Raw genomic sequence first — 16,053 nt, forward strand, 5'->3', positions numbered from 1 at the left:
GTTTTCTCTCTCTAGTTGTGATGCGTGGGCTCCAGAGTGCTTGGGCTCTGTAGTTTGCGGCATGCAGGCTCTCTAGTTGAGGTGCACGAGCTCAGTAGTTTTGGTGCACGGGCTTAGCTGCCCCGCAGCATGTGGGAACCTAGTTCCCCGACCAGGGATCGAACCCGTGTCCCCTGCATTGGAAGGCAGATTCTTTACCACTGGACCACCAGGAAAGTCCCTGGCAATTTCCACTTTTTCTTACCATTGCTTCTACTCTGTTGGCTACAGAAATAAAGTAGTATTTCACAATTGTATGTAAGTTAAGTTCCAATGAGTAAATTGTGTCATTTGGAAAACAGGCTCTATGATACCGATTTTGGCTGCTCAAAGGTTCTGAGCTGTGTTCTAAATAGGCAAATTTGCCAGACAGCTGTACTTCTTCTTAGCAAAGCACTGTTATTATATTCTGAGTTCTAAATATTCTTATAGAAAGGAACACTTAAGATCATTTATTAATAAAATCATAAAACATTTTTTTTCAGTTACACTGTTGTACAAAGCTTACATTTAACACAGCAGCTATTATGGTTTCTATAGATTCCTATTTGATAAGATGTACTGTTTGGAAATTTTTTTATTGTGTTTTGTTACTTTTGAATATTTGTTAAGCGGCTATTTTTTGAATGCCTGTTATGTCTTAAACACTGTTCTGGGGAGGCAGTGATGAACAAAACAAAAATGCCTGCTCTATTGGAGCTTAATTTTTATGGAGTGGAATGTAAATGTATTATTGATAATCCTTTCCTAAAAGGAATGGAGAAATAATTTGAAAATCTTATCAATTTGATATTTGTGTAGCATTTTGACATTTTAGAAATTGTCTTTAAACTCTCTTCCTTTTTTAGTTTTTCAACACGTGTCCCGGAAATGAACAAATTAATATAGAAAATCCTTCATTCACATCAACCCCTATTTGTGGGCAGAAGGTTCTCATTACAACTCCTCTTCATAAGGAAACAACCCCCAAAGATCAAAAGGAAAATGTAGGGTAAGTACATATTAAATAATTATGTTAGAGAAAATGGGAAGCACAATTTCAAGAGCAGATTAGCTTTTTGTCCATTTATACATATATCATCATCCCTGTCCATATAGGATTTAGAATTTAAAAAAAATCATAACCTTATGTTTTATCCCTAGGAGACTGAAAACCAGCTAAATGTAGTATAAAACTTTGATCTTGAGCAAACAACATTTTTAGTACTTATTTCTGCATTAGTCTTTTTTCTATTTTAAGATGATTGATTGGAATAAGAATAGTTTAGGCAGGCACACTTTAAAAGTCTTGGAATGTTTAAATAAAGCACGTGTATATACAAGAAAATTTAGTGTGTGCTTTTATTGTGGCTTTGCCTTCCTTAACTCATATGAAATCAAATTTTGACTGTAATACAAATATCTAAATGATTGGATAGGTTTAGAACACCTACTATTAGAAGATCTATATTGGGTACCACACCAAGAACTCCTACTCCTTTTAAGAATGCGCTTGCTGCTCAGGAGAAAAAATATGGACCTCTTAAAATTGTGGTATGTATACTCCTTTTATTTTTAAGAATTTTCCTAATTTTAATAAGACACAAATTTTGATTTTTTACCCTTGATTTTTAACATTTTTAAAAAGGTGTTCAATGAACTGGATTAAAAAAATGTTATCTTAATTTATAAGTTTGAATTTGTGTTAATCTTTTTCCTTGTAAGTAAACCTTTGCTTGGCTTCTTTTGAATTCAGACTTTCTTTATATCATCTAGAGAAAGCAAGTCAAGTTTTAGTAGAACTCATTGCTTAATACTAAAACCCACCTTTTAGTAGTTTCAGTAGCAGTTACCTACAGTAGAATAAAATAATTTTAATATTTTGATATACATAAGCACTTTCCTAATAATATTTATGAAACTGATTGATCATGATACCTCTTTAAGGCTCAGTTTCCTCTTCTATTCAGTGGATATCATAAAACACCCCAGCAGGTTATTTGTGAAGATAGATAATAGAAATAAAGGGGCTGGTACTAAGTTTCAAGTAGTATGTGCTTAGTTGCTGCTATTATTATTTTAATAATAGTGGTAACAATAGTAGTACATGAACGGAGGTGGGAAGTGTTACCTGTGTTAGCACACAGATAATTTTGAAGTACCTTAGGTGAACCATGGGCATTCTGATTCTAGGCAGATAAAGATTTCTGACAAATTAGGTACATTAGAAATAAAATATGATTTTTAAAATATTGGTCACTTCTAGGGTACTTTAGTTATCTTCTATTTTTAGTCACATTTTGAGAAAATCAATAAATTCTAGTTTACTTGATTTAATCAATTTTCTACCAAAGAGCATGTCCCGCACTAAAATCTCCTAGTCTTTTCCTTTTTTTTGAAATACTGTTTTAGAGGGTGCATAGTAGGATTGATCAAGTCTCTTTGTCACTTAGTTCCATATGCTACTATGAAAAATTATATTCTCTTTAGAGTTCTCTAAACTTTTTAGTTTTTATGAATATATACATAATAAAAGTGGGATCACACTATGTACTCTTTTGTAACCTTTTAAAATTTAATAAATTGTATATTTTTATCCCATAATTTTTAATGTTTTTGTATTAGTCCATTGTATGGAATTACCTAATTGATTTAACTAATCTGTTTCAGCATTTTGTTATTCATTTTAAAAATTTATCATTAATTTGATAAATATTGATTGAGTGCCTAATACGTGCCAGGCGCTGGGCTAGGCTTTTGGGGATGTAATGTTAAACATGTCCGGTATGCTTCCGGCCTTCAGAAGGGTGTGTAGCCTAATTGGGAATTCGACAAATAAGCAATCATTTGAAGACAGTTGAAAAATTCTGACAGTGCCTCAGGGTCATTTGGTCAACATATACGTTGAATAAAAATTATCATTTTAATAATAGTGCATAAGAAATTAGGTTTCAGGTATCTAAGTCCCTGTCAGTTTGTTCATGTTTCGGAAGAATTTATCCATTGCCAAAACAGGTCATTTTCATCAGCAATTTAAGATAAAAAGAAAGTATTGATTTTGTAATTAAAATTTCTAAAGTATCTGTAGGCTCATTTGTAGCGAGCTGACTTTTCATTCCTTCTGCTCCTCCTCCTCCTCCTCCAGTTATTTACTGAGCGCCTACTATGTGCTAACCACTCAGCTTTCTTGTGTATCGTACAGTGGGTCAAAGGCACTTCTTAGAGGTTGGCTTTCTAGGACACTTGTATTCTTTCCTTTTTTATTTTTAAACTGAAGTATAGTTGATTTACAGTGTTGTGTTAATTTCTGCTATACAGCTAAGTGATTCAGTTACACACACACACACACACACACACATATACTTTCTTTTTCATATTATTTTCCATTATGGTTTATCACAGGATATTGAATACAGTTCCCTGTGCTATACCGTAGGACCTTGTTATTTATCCATTCTATATATAATAGTTTGCATCTCCTAGCCCCAAACTCCTAATCCTTTCCTCCCACACCCCTCTTCCCCCTTGGCAACCACAAATCTGTTATCTATGTCTGTGAGTCTGCTTCTGATTCATAGATAAGTTCATTTGTGTCTATTTTAGATTCCACATATAAGTGATATCATGTGGTATTTGTCTTTGTCTGACTTACTTTACTTAGTATGATAATCTCTAAGTCCATTCATGTTGCTGCAAATGGTATTATTTCCTTCCTTTTTATGGCTTGAGTATTATTCCATTGTACATATGCACCACATCTTAGGACACTTTTATTCTTACAGGGGAAAAATAGATTCCAGATTTCTTTTTAAGAACACCTTATCTATATTGTTTGTGAAATGTAATCCTTAAAACAAGGCCTCTTGGAGCAACACACAGAAATACTGACATAATTCCTGCATGTCTTCAGGCTGTAGATGAGAGCACTTTAAAAAAATTCTGTTTCCATTTTTAAAGTTTTTGTAAGTGCTGTGAAATCTCATTTATGTATGAATACTATTCTCCCTAACTTTGTTGACTGGGAACATAAGCTGCTGGTCATTACATGCTGCCAGTTTGTTCTTTTGTTCAGTGGCGCTTTGATTCCCTTTTTTTTTTTTTTTAAACAGATAGATGAATAATATTTTGAGACTATTTCATCATTCAGCCCACATTCACGTTTTTTTTTGTATCCTGCCTTCCCACACTCCAGTACACACATAGACACACACAGACACACATGCACATGCACACACTTCTTGAACACTGTGTCTCAGCTCTAAGCTTAAGGCTAGGTGTGCAGAGATGTATACACAGATGAAAAAGATGTGATCACTGCTCTCAAATAGCTCACATATTTAGTAGTAAGAGAAACATGTAAACTAGTAATTACACACTATACAATAAGTACACTAAAAATAGAAGAAGGAGAGCTACTCTAGTCCCAATTCGTTCTGTGTTTCCTATTTTTATATAAAAATACTTGGGGAAATAATTGCTTTTCTGTTTAATTTTGAGGATCCTGATTGAAGCAGGAGCTGTAATAGGTTCACCAAAAGGAAGACTTTTGTTTAGTGCCCTAGCGTGAAGAAAGTGGCACACTTCATTCGGTGCTTGCAATGTGCAGTATTATTTTTGCCAATAATATTTTGCAATATTATTTTTGCCATAGCTATTTGAGAGCAGTGATCACATCTTTTTCATCTGTGTATGTATCTATAGGGACTGGGAGAAAATTATGCCAATAATGAAAAAGTATAAAAGATGGGTTTCTATATATGGGGAGAAAAAGGAATTGCTATAAAAGGCTTTTTAAAAACCCTTTTAAAAATAATTTAGTCACAGCCACTTGCCTTCTTGGAAGAAGATATTCGGGAAGTTTTAAAAGAAGAAACTGGAACAGACATATTCCTCAAAGAGGAAGATGAACCAGCTTACAAAAGCTGCAAACAAGAGGTGATCTTTTAGTATTGTTGTTAATAAAAGTCTTACCATGTTCAAGTGACTTGACCATAATGTTCCTGTTGTAAATTATCCATTCTAGCATACTGCTTCTGTAAAGAAGGTCAGAAAATCACTAGTCTTAGATAATTGGGAAAAAGAAGAACCAGCCACTCAACTAGTAACTGAAGATCTTTCAGACATGCAGGTTTGTAAATAAGTTTTCTTATATTAAGATGGTTGCTTTAAGTCCTAGTGGTTCTTGTGTTTTACTCATTGTGTGGCTAATTCATTAGAGCTTCTTAGACGGTTTCCTTCAGTAGTATTCTGCCTAATTCAGAGAGAAACAATTAACTGTAGAGAATAGCTTATTTACTTCCTTGCTTTTTATATTTGTTTGGTTTTGAGAGGAGTTAGCTCCCTTATGTATGATGTCAAAAAATGGTAGTTCTCGAAGCTTTAAATTTCAATATCTTTGGTTCATTTCTTAAATATTTAATTTTACTGCATTACTAGAAATTTCATCGGAGCCAGAAGCTTTCTTGGAGGGAAATGAACAGGGCTTCCACTACCACTTACTCAGTAGTCCCTCTATTTGTCTCCATTTTTGAATTAGTTATTTTATTTTCCTCTTTCTTTTTTCTCTTAGTCAGAAAATATATTTACAACATCTTTATTAATGATACCATTATTGGAAATACATGACAATAGGTGCAACTTGACTCCTGAAAAACAAGATATAAATTCAACCAACAAAACATATACACTTAATAAAAAGAAACCAAACCCTAACACTTCCAAAGTTGTCACATTGGAAAAGAATCTTCAGGTATGATTTATAAATTTCTTTCAGTGATTTTTGTTGTTGTTCATTCAATCATCACTTTGGACCTACTGATCAGAAATTATACTTTTTCTTTTAAATTCAAAATTGACTATAATAGTAACTAGACATTCACCATTGTTTTGTCACTCAAACTAGATTTGGGTTTTTGAGAGACTCACTCATCAGGGCACATATAAACTAAACAGTTGGAATGGTAGCCAGAGACTCTTCTGGTGATTTCTTAAGCACTGTTTCATTTTTAAACTAAAAATATCTAAATCTACTTCTGGCACCTCTTCTGTAATAAATAATTGTAGACCTAATTGCTACTTTTAAAGGGTAAGTGGTTGGAAGCAGTTTCAAACTTGATTTTGTTGGTATCGATATAATGGTTTCCAGTGAACTTTCTGGCTCAAAGTTGTAAAACAGAATCCTTTTTTCTGATGCTATGCAGCCATTACGTAACTGCAAATGAAGGCTGGAGAAATTTTTACTTTATTATCTTAAGAATTCAACCCAGAGAATTTGAGAGGTCATTGAGGAGGAAGTTTTCTTTACACTGCAATGACTGCAGAGCTAGCCTTCCTGACATTCAAGCATTCCTTGGAAACATCTTTGGCAATCAGATGTGGCCACCTCCTCTCTTTCTTGAGCCACTGCTCTTCATAGAGCCATGTAACACATTCTCTGAATCCATTTAAAATGATCCCATTTACCAGTGTTTAACACAGAACTTTTCAGGAAAATTTATTACATAGCAGGTCATACTTATAGAGTAGTAACCTTTACTCTATAATAAGGGAAGAAAACAAATGAAACAAACATAAACTTGACTTTGTGTTATGATATATTTCCTAATTTGCAAGACATAAAGCATTCTTGGTTCATTTTTTGACATTGCATTCTCTCTAAATCTTTTGCAAAACTTTGAAGCAGTAAAGACTGACATTTTTTTCCATGTTTAGACTGATTTGATTTGAGGGGCAGTTGTGGGAACAGAAATTTTAAACTGCCTCCACAGTCCTATAGATAGCTAAAAAATTGACTTAAAAAATTGATCATAAATATTTTAGTATGTATTTTTGAAACATCATTATTTAAAAAGAATCACAATGCTGTTATCAAAAACGTTTTTTACAATAATTACTTATCAAATATCCAATCAATTAATTGATTTTTTAAAAGTCTAATTGTGAAGTAGAATGGATAGTTATCTTAGTAATTTTCACATCACTATTAATATTTCCTTCCTAGTCTTGTGAATGGGAAACAGTGGTTTATGGGAAGACGGAAGACCAGCTTATCATGACGGAACAAGCAAGAAGATACTTGAGTACTTATACGGCTACAGGCAGTACCTCAAGAGCTCTCATACTGTGATTGTCATTAAAACTGATGAAATTCCCCACACCCTTATTAGATTCTGTACCAAATTAGGCTGCAATGAAATTTTTTTGTTGATTAACTGTTTTTAAAGTTTTAATACAGCCCTAAAACGGTTTGCATCCTTTTTCATATTGGGCAAGCAGGAAGCTAGGCACTTAAGTAAGGGGTAGGCAATTTCATAGTTTATTTTTTAAGACATAAGATTTTAAAAAATTGTTTTTAAAGAACAAGATGGGGAAATCATATTAGAATATTCCTGGATATTCTAAAAGTAAATTCTCACGTATTTTCTTCAGAAGATATATGTTGCTACTCTCCTGATGCTGCGGTTTTGTTATAGATAGGTTTTATGAGTATGTATGATTTCTGAAACTAGTCTCTGTATAGAAGGCATGAGTATGTATGATTTCTGAAACTAGTCTCTGTATAGAAAGCACTCATGGTTTTATGAAGTACTTTTGCCTATCTGCTGATTTACTTAGGCTACCATTTACAAAGAAACACAGTGGAAAGGAATTTAAAAGAAAGAAAGTTGCACTACTAATTTTTGGTATTTTTCAAAAAACAGTAAAATTAACTACAGTGTTAAATGTATTTATTTGAGCATAGTACTAAAAACAAAAGGCATTGCAAAAAAGGTTTTTTCCTTATTAGTAAAGAGTCAGTATTTTCTTCATAAATCTCAGAAGAGCTGAGAGTTTTGTTGAATGTATTGTACAGTATGTAGGAGCAGGAAAACTTTGTAAATTGGAAAGAAGTCTGTTTTTATAATTTATTTTCATTTTTAAAGCTTAAATGTAGATATTTATACCTATACAGGGTGTCTAGAAGCCAATGTTGTTTCCTGTTATTACAAGCTAACATAGTAAAGAACAATTTTGACTTTTAAGTATGAAACAATAGTAAGTTATAGCTGCAAAGAATACAATATCTATACTGTATGTCACATCTACCTAAATATTGCACTATGTCCTTTAAATCATGTTGGTTATATAAAGTAGTTCTAAAAATGTACTAAATAATAATTTAATATTTTCTTTTTAAATTATATGGGGGGTCATATAAATTAATCTGGTGATTTGTATATGTGTTTGAAATTTTTGCATTTTGTTTAAAAAATAATATGGTACTTTGGTCCCTAAGAACAGTCTGCACTTAGACGTTTATTATATTTACTCAGTGTTTTAGAAGTAGAAAACATTATCTTTTATTTATAAAAATATATGTCCTTTTATAAATGTTTTGTGTTTCTCTACAGGTTACAACAGTTGCTTCAGTTGCCTGTTTTAGGTGTTTGCACTTATTTTATTTCTTCTTGAAAGAATGTCTTTATTTGCTTTTGTGTAGAGATTTTATGTAATTTTTTTTGAGACATATAATGGTGTGCTGTCAACTTAAACACTGACAGGTAAATAGAATTGTACACTGTAGTTTTAATTATTTGTAATTGACACACTCTCTCCCTCTCCACTCCTGAAGTATGCTGCTATAGAAGATAGCAGAATCGGCTTGCTGCTATGAGAGAAGGAAAGAGCGACCACCACTTGCACTGTGTGAAAAGATAAAAAGCAAATGATGGCAAGTTCTCAAGTTAACTTAATGGAATCAACCATTACCAGGCAAATTCTTGCAAATACTAAAATGCTATGCCTTAAAACAAAAACAGCTTAAGATTCTCGGATGTTTTTGTATTGTTAGAAATGGAAATACTATTTTAATGCCTAGCTTTTGAACAGTAGACCTAAAAGGATTTTAAGCTATTTAAATCTACTTGCTCATTTTTGCATATTATATGTAGTGAGAAGTGAAGAAAATGTGTGGTACTAAGATTATGCCTTGTTGATACAAATAGATGAACCAATTTGAATCTTCTTAGCATGTTTGTTAAGTATGTTGATTGCTTCCTAATTAGTGAATTTCTCACAGAAATTTCACTTTGTAAAACCAATGATTGTACCAAAATCATACTGGATCATTTCAATTTCAGTTATCTTGAATAGCATACAATGGTTCCTTTTTTTTTTTTTTTTTTTTCCAAATGTAGCCCTTAGCTGGTTTGGATGAACATAGTCTCCAATTACCAAAGTATAATATCTTGGAAGAGCTATATTTTTTTAAAGCATAATTTTTCTTGAGCATTAAATTATCCCACATGTAATATATTGCAAATCAGCTTGGGCTTTTTGGACAGAGTATATATTTGGGTTGGTATTGGTTGAATCCTCTAGTTAACTGCTTTGTTGCTTTTTGCAAGAAGATTTCTTAATCTTAAACATGTCAGGCATCTTAAATCACCTTTTATACTGTTGTGTTCCTTTGAATTTCTTTCAGTATGTTATAAAAGTGCCAGACATACATGTAGCAGCCATACTTGCATGGAAACTGACTACACATATATAATACCATATTTTGTTGTAAGGTTTTCACATTAATACAGCAATTTCCCTGACTAAATTGAGTTTTTTGATGTATGGGAAAACTTTCCATTGTAAGAGAATCTTGCATACAATGTTGACTGTTAACATCCAAAATAAAACATCTGTGTACAAGCTGACATGGCATTGCTCATTTCACTTTGGTTTTGTATTTTATGGTATTGATTGAACCTTGAAGGACTTAACCCAACATTCTGTTCTTAGACCATTTTTCTCCTTTAGAACTCTCTTTACAGGTGATTTTATCTGTTAACACAGCTTGACATCTTTACTCAAGAAATGGAAATACTTGAGCCTCATTTAGAGCCATATTTTCAACTGCCTTTAGATATGACTCTTTCCATATGACTCTTCTGTCAGTACCTTAAATGTAGTATATTCTCTTTTTCCCAACTTGGACCTGCCCCTTCTTTGTTCTCTTAGTGGTGTTATTTTCCCTTTGATCACCCACTGTGAAATCTCATGCCGCTCCCTCACCCTGCACATTGAAATCTGTTGTAAAATCTCAGCCCACATAAAGGCACAGCTCTAATTCCATTCCTTCATCTTTTAGTTAGATGATTGCACTAATCACTCTGATCTCCATTTTACAGAAATATGAAGAAATTGTTCTGTGACATCAGGGTGTCACCTGGGCAAAGCCAACTGGTCACCCAGTCAGGTTTGTGCAGTATTATATCACCTCGGTGAATTTGTCACCATCTAGATTTTACCTTTAGCCTTAGAAATCTGATGGATTAACCCACTGAAAATGAGTTTACCTCTCACTAGAATGCCTATATCAAGTGTGTGAGACTGACGCATGAAACCAGAAGGCTAATTTATTCATTTACAGTGTGAAATATAACTGCTGAGAGGAAATACAACTGCTTATATGTGAGTGTAAAGAAACTTATAAAAAACACACAGACTTGATCACATCTCTCCTATTCAAAGACCTTCCATAGTTGTCTGTTGCCTAAATAAGACTTCTCCTTCTTCACTTCCTAATCTGGACCTGGCGACTTGGATCTTTCAGGAACATATATGTGCATGCTTCTATCTCCGTGCCTCTCCTCATGGCTGCTTTTCTTCGTCTCCCTACCTGTTAGAATCTTACTCAGCCTTCAAGGCACAGGTCTGTGAATCATTTCCTGATTATCCTGGTGCCTCCATAAAACTTTCCCACTAGACTTCATGTTTTGAAGAGTAGGGATTGCTATTTACAGCTCCTGTGTCTAGCGTGGTGCTTAGAAAATCTCAGTAAGTGTTAAATTGAAAGAATGTTATAAAAGGAGTCATGATGCTTAGGGAATATTAACTATACTTATTTTACACAAGTGAATAGCTTTGGTCTCTTAGTTATCTGCATAAAACCAGTGTTGCTTTATAGTCAGTAAGCTATTATTTTGTTAAAATCTTTTAGTTCATTTTATAACCATGTGATTTCCTGCCTGATTTATCCAGTTATAGAGTGGTAGGCTTGCCAGCCAATCAGACTTTTAATTGTAATATAAAACAGATGGGAGGTTTTGAAGAGGTACTTCCCACTCTGTGACTCTGTGACAAGTGAAAAGTTATTTTTAATTAAGTAGTGGAGGGTAAAAGGAACCAAGTGCAATTCCATCAGAACATTACACTTTCCCCTTCCCTGGCCGTTTTCGTTTGTTTGCTTGTTTGTTTTAATAAATGGATAATGTCAAGAAGATGTTTAAAAATATTGGTGGAAAACCAAGATAAAGTACACCAGGAAAAAAATTATTCATAGCTGACGTGTTGGGAAGAGAGTGTTTTCAAAAACTTTTTAGTATCTTGGCATCAGTACATTAAAAGCTGTTGAGTTTGAGCAAACTCCATATTAAAAGCAGTGTACTATCCTGCCCTTATTTTTGAAGGTCTCAGATCCAGTATACTTATTCAAGTTCCAAGTACAGAATGTGCTAGATTTGAGTGGATTTTTCTTGCCAGCACAGGGAAAGAAGGAGGGAGATTGACTTTACTCTGGTTTTACTACTGTAATTTTGCCAACCATAGCTCAAAAGACTGGATCAGTTTCTGACATAATTTCCTAAGCCCCAGGACAGTTAGCACTTATTTATTTGTTCAACTAGCAACCAGTACTTAACTGTGTGTTTACAGTACCTGGCACTAGGTACTGGTGATGCTGTGGTAAACAGGATAGCTTCCCTTGAGGAAGCTGATATTCTAGAAGAGATGCATAAGTATGTAACAGAAATGGCATCTCTCCTCCTTTGGCCAAAAGTGAGATCAAGTAGCCAAGTTCCGCCCAGATAGTGTGGATTTCCCCACTTACACTATGGAGAATTGTGCCCAGGGGTCTTCCACCTCCCAGGAAGTTCACAGACTGAAAGTTTGAGTACAAGTAAGAGCTGCAACCATGTGCCAGTCACATACATGATCTCATTTAATCTCCCCAACAACTCTATTAGATAAACATTTTATAATCCACTTCTATGGATATGGAAACAGGCTTAGGTTAAGAGGCTTGTCTAAACTCAGTAAAATGCTGAGCCGGGATTCATTCAGTCATCTGAGATTTGGATTGATTCTTTAAAAATTAAGCATAGGGCACGAAAGAATACATATATGATTCTATTTCTCTAAAAGTATAAAAATAGGCAAAACTAATGTATACTATTAGAAGTCAGGTAGTGGTACCCTGGGTGGGAGGATTGTTGAAGGGAACCTTGAGGGGGGTGTCTGGAGTGCTGCAGTGCTCTATTTCTTGCTATGGGTGCTGATTTTGGGGGCGGGCGGTGCACCGCACAGCTTGCGGGATCTTAGTTCCCCAACGAGGGATTGAACCCGGGCCCCGGCAGTGAAAGTGCAGAGTCCTAACCACTGGACTGCCAGGGAATTCCCTGGGTGCTGATTTTATGGATGGTTTTATGTTTATACAAATTCAAGCTTTACTATTATATGTGCACTTTTCTGTGTTTATGTACATTACACTTCAATAACACGTTTTTAAAAATTAAGCCTAGGTTGGATAGTAGAGGAAAATACAAACGAATTATTCCTTGCACTATTCCGTTCATATGCTTACATGTAAGAGTCTACAATGCTAGCAGTGTTATGGATGTCTCAGCATTATTCTCTAGTATATGTTGGGCCCATTTCTTCTGGTAAATTTAGGTTAAAGTGCTGCATGGAATAAGTGACTATTTCCTTGGGCTGTATGCACCAAAAGTTGACCTGTAAGAGCTTCCTACACTCCACCAAATGAACTCTTGTCAGAGTCCTCCATAACAGTCCAGTTACATCTCTGAACCTTGCCCCCACCTTAAAGTTCAAGCTTTCACTCCCGCCCCACTGAAATTTCCATATTCTCCAATTACATGTCTCTCTAATGTGGTCCACTAGTTACTTTGTACTTTGTCAGCTACATGCTTTATAGCACAATGTGTTATTACCGTGTTTATTTAGTGTTGATGTTCTCTCTCTCTCTCTCTCTCTCTCTCTCTCTCTCTCTCGCTGGTTTTTTTTTTTTTTTTCTGGCAGCGAGACTTGTGTGATCTTAGCTCCCCAACCAGGGATTCACTTAACTTACTCATCTGATTGACGGTTAGTAAGCTAACAGGCCTTCTCCAGGTTATTGAACACTTGCTCAATTAACAATGAGTGCAAATAATGTGAGATAAGAGGGCGTCTACATTTTTTAAAGTTCAATAATATATTTTATTTAACCCAATATATCCAAAATATTATCATTTTAACATGTGATTAATATACATTATTAATGAGGTATTTTACATTCTTTTTTTTCCCCATGCCAAGTCTTTGAAACCCAATGTGCATTTTATACACATCTCAACTAAGACCAGCCACGTTTCAAGGGCTCAATAGCCACATGTGGTCAGTGGCTACCGCACTGGGCAGTGCAGTTATAAATCACTAGGAATTTACAGAGAAAACGTTTTGTAATTCAGAAGAAACACTGCCTATTTCAGGCCACAGCAGAACAACTTCAGAAGTTATAGTCATTGTAACTCTTCTTCCCACTCTCCCCTCTTCACCTCCTTTCTGCCTAAGTCTTTTGGAGTTCATTAATTTAATCCCAATTCTTCTCCTTACTGACCGAGGGACCGGGGACATCTGCTACATTCTTTAACCTCCGTATGACTGACTGTCTCTCTCAGTGGATTGTAAGCTCCAAGGGAATGTGTCCAGAATTTAGCACACTGCCTGGAGCTGTGCAAAACACAAAGGCTGCGATAGCAAAAGCAAGCAGCCCAGGAACATGCTTCCATGTGGGAGGGGAGACAGAACTCTAAGCGCTGGGAAGGAGAGAAATACATCCTATGAGAGGCTGTGACAAAGGAAACTGATCCGTTTTCCTCAGGAGAAAGTTATGTTTGAAGTGAGATCTGCCAGATGGACAGGCAGGAGGTAGTTAGGTAAAGAAGACTGGGGAACAGCAGGTTAAGGTCCCATGGAGGGAGCTAGTGTTCCACATGCAAAAATCCTGAAGGCCAGAGGGGCTGAAGTGTTGAGTGGAGAAGGAGGACAGTGCAGAGAAGGCTCCTGAGGAAGACGGCACAGAGCGGGGAGGACACGCATTCCCTGGGAAGCAGACCCCGGTGGAGATTAGCAGGCGAGACATGAACTAGGGAGCCCTCTTGTAATCAATGCCTGAGGAAGGGAAGGAAGCAGCATTGGGTAGAGGTGGAGAAGGCCTTGGCCAGCTCCATGGGGACTTCTGAGGCTCGGATGGCCCTTCAAGTTGTTCCAAGTCAGGGAGGAGCCCAAGTCTTTCTAGCCCTGGGTCTACCATTGGAAGTGGGCTCCCCAGGATGGGGCCCTGCCTTGGGCGAGCACTTAGCTCAGCAGAGGCAATTCTTTGACTTCAGTTTCTTTGTGGAGTAAGAGGCAGGGTCTTCTGCTGAGAAAAAAAAAAAAAGGAGGAATGATTGGTGTTAGAGGCACTGTCAGAGATCTGAGGAGAATAAAGGATTTCTGAAACAATCCTTGAGAAGAAGGGCGAAGGGATTTGATCAGGGAAACACAGCAGAACTGCCAAGCAGCAGGGAGGACTGGTTTTAGGTTGGCAGGTGTGGTTTTTTTGTTTGTTGATGTTGTTGTTGTTTTGTTGTTTTGTTTTGGCTGTGCTGCATGGTGTGCCGGATCTTAGTTCCCCAACCAGGGATCGAACCCAGGCCCCAGCAGTGAAAGCGTCAAGTCCTAACCACTGGACCGCCAGGGAAGTCCCAGTTTGGCAGGTGTGAGTTCAGGCCCTCTGCTAGGTCTGTAATGATGCTTTTGTGTTCATCTAGCCCCACTTGTCCCCTTGGCTGGGTGCACGACCACAGGCAGGGCCCTGCAGCGAGACACAGTGATGTGTGTCTGCTCTGCCCTTGGTGCCCAGCACAGGGGCCCGTTGATCACATGCAGCAGCAGAGGAAGCAGACAGCGTATCCATCTGCCAAATGTATGTGACAAAAAGACTGAGGGGCAAGGGACTGTGGAATGTTATCAAGAGAGGTAATTCACAGAGTAGGCAGGGTAACCTCCACTGGAACTCACTTTGCCTCTTCTAAGTTCCCACTGCACTTTATCTGTCCCTCACTGCTGGTTGTCATTACTTCTGTTTTTTGTTGTAGTTTTTTATGTATGCCTTAGCTCCTCTTGCAGACTTGTAGCTCTCTGAAGAGTTCCAGCTCCCACTGGGCCCTCAACATATATTCTCTAAATGTTCCAGGATGTTGTCTTCCGGTTTTATTTTTACTCACCTACACTGACTTCATTTATAACTTAACCAAGTATTTGTTAGGGGAGGAGGAGGGGAGCCTGGACCCTCAACCCATGTTCTTTTTTTTTTTTTTTTTTGGTTTATTTTTTCTGGTTCATTTACTTTTTTTTTTTAACATCTTTATTGGAGTATAATTTCTTTACAATGGTGTGTTAGTTTCTGCTTTATAACAAAGTGAATCAGCTATACGTATACAAATATCCCCATATCTCCTCCTTCTTGCATCTCCCTCCCACCCTCCCTATCCCACCACTCCAGGTGGTCACAAAGCACCGAGCTGATCTCCCTGTGCAGTGCGGCTGCTTCCCACTAGCTATCTATTTTACATTTCGTAGTGTATATATGTCCATGTCACTCTCTCACTTCGTCCCAACTTACCCTTCTCACTTCCCGTGCCCTCGAGTCCATTCTCTACATCTGTGTCTTTATTCCTGTCCTGCCCCTAGGTTCTTCAGAATCTTTTTTTTTTTGGATTCCATATATATGTATTACCATACAGTATTTGTTTTCTCTTCCTGACTTACTTCACTCTGTATGACAGACTCTAGGTCTATCCACCTCACTACAAATAATTCAATTTCATTTCTTTTTATGGCTGAGTAATATTCCATAGTATATATGTGCCACATCTTCTTTATCCATTCATCTGTCAATGGACACCTAGGTTGCTTCCATGTCCTGGCTATTGTAAATAGTGCTGCAATGAACATTGTGGTACA

General features: G+C 36.3%; 1 protein-coding gene across 2 annotated transcripts in view; it reads left to right on the forward strand.

The window, feature by feature from the left end:
- The window catches only part of MYBL1 (MYB proto-oncogene like 1), a 35,217-nt gene extending 25,513 nt beyond the window's left edge, over nucleotides 1-9,704 (forward strand). The window contains exons 11-16 of one of the 2 annotated variants that reach the window (XM_024126974.2): nucleotides 888-1,030; nucleotides 1,458-1,572; nucleotides 4,837-4,953; nucleotides 5,042-5,146; nucleotides 5,588-5,767; nucleotides 7,019-9,704. In XM_024126974.2, the coding sequence (XP_023982742.1) occupies nucleotides 888-1,030; nucleotides 1,458-1,572; nucleotides 4,837-4,953; nucleotides 5,042-5,146; nucleotides 5,588-5,767; nucleotides 7,019-7,144 (786 nt within the window). In that variant the 3' untranslated portion in view covers nucleotides 7,145-9,704. The remainder of the gene's footprint in view (nucleotides 1-887; nucleotides 1,031-1,457; nucleotides 1,573-4,836; nucleotides 4,954-5,041; nucleotides 5,147-5,587; nucleotides 5,768-7,018) is intronic. The other variant, XM_024126975.2, reaches the window with a different exon arrangement.
- Nucleotides 9,705-16,053: the final 6,349 nt, after the last annotated feature.

This window comes from Physeter macrocephalus, chromosome 15, assembly GCF_002837175.3.
Source record: "Physeter macrocephalus isolate SW-GA chromosome 15, ASM283717v5, whole genome shotgun sequence".
Lineage (NCBI taxonomy): Eukaryota > Metazoa > Chordata > Mammalia > Artiodactyla > Physeteridae > Physeter > Physeter macrocephalus.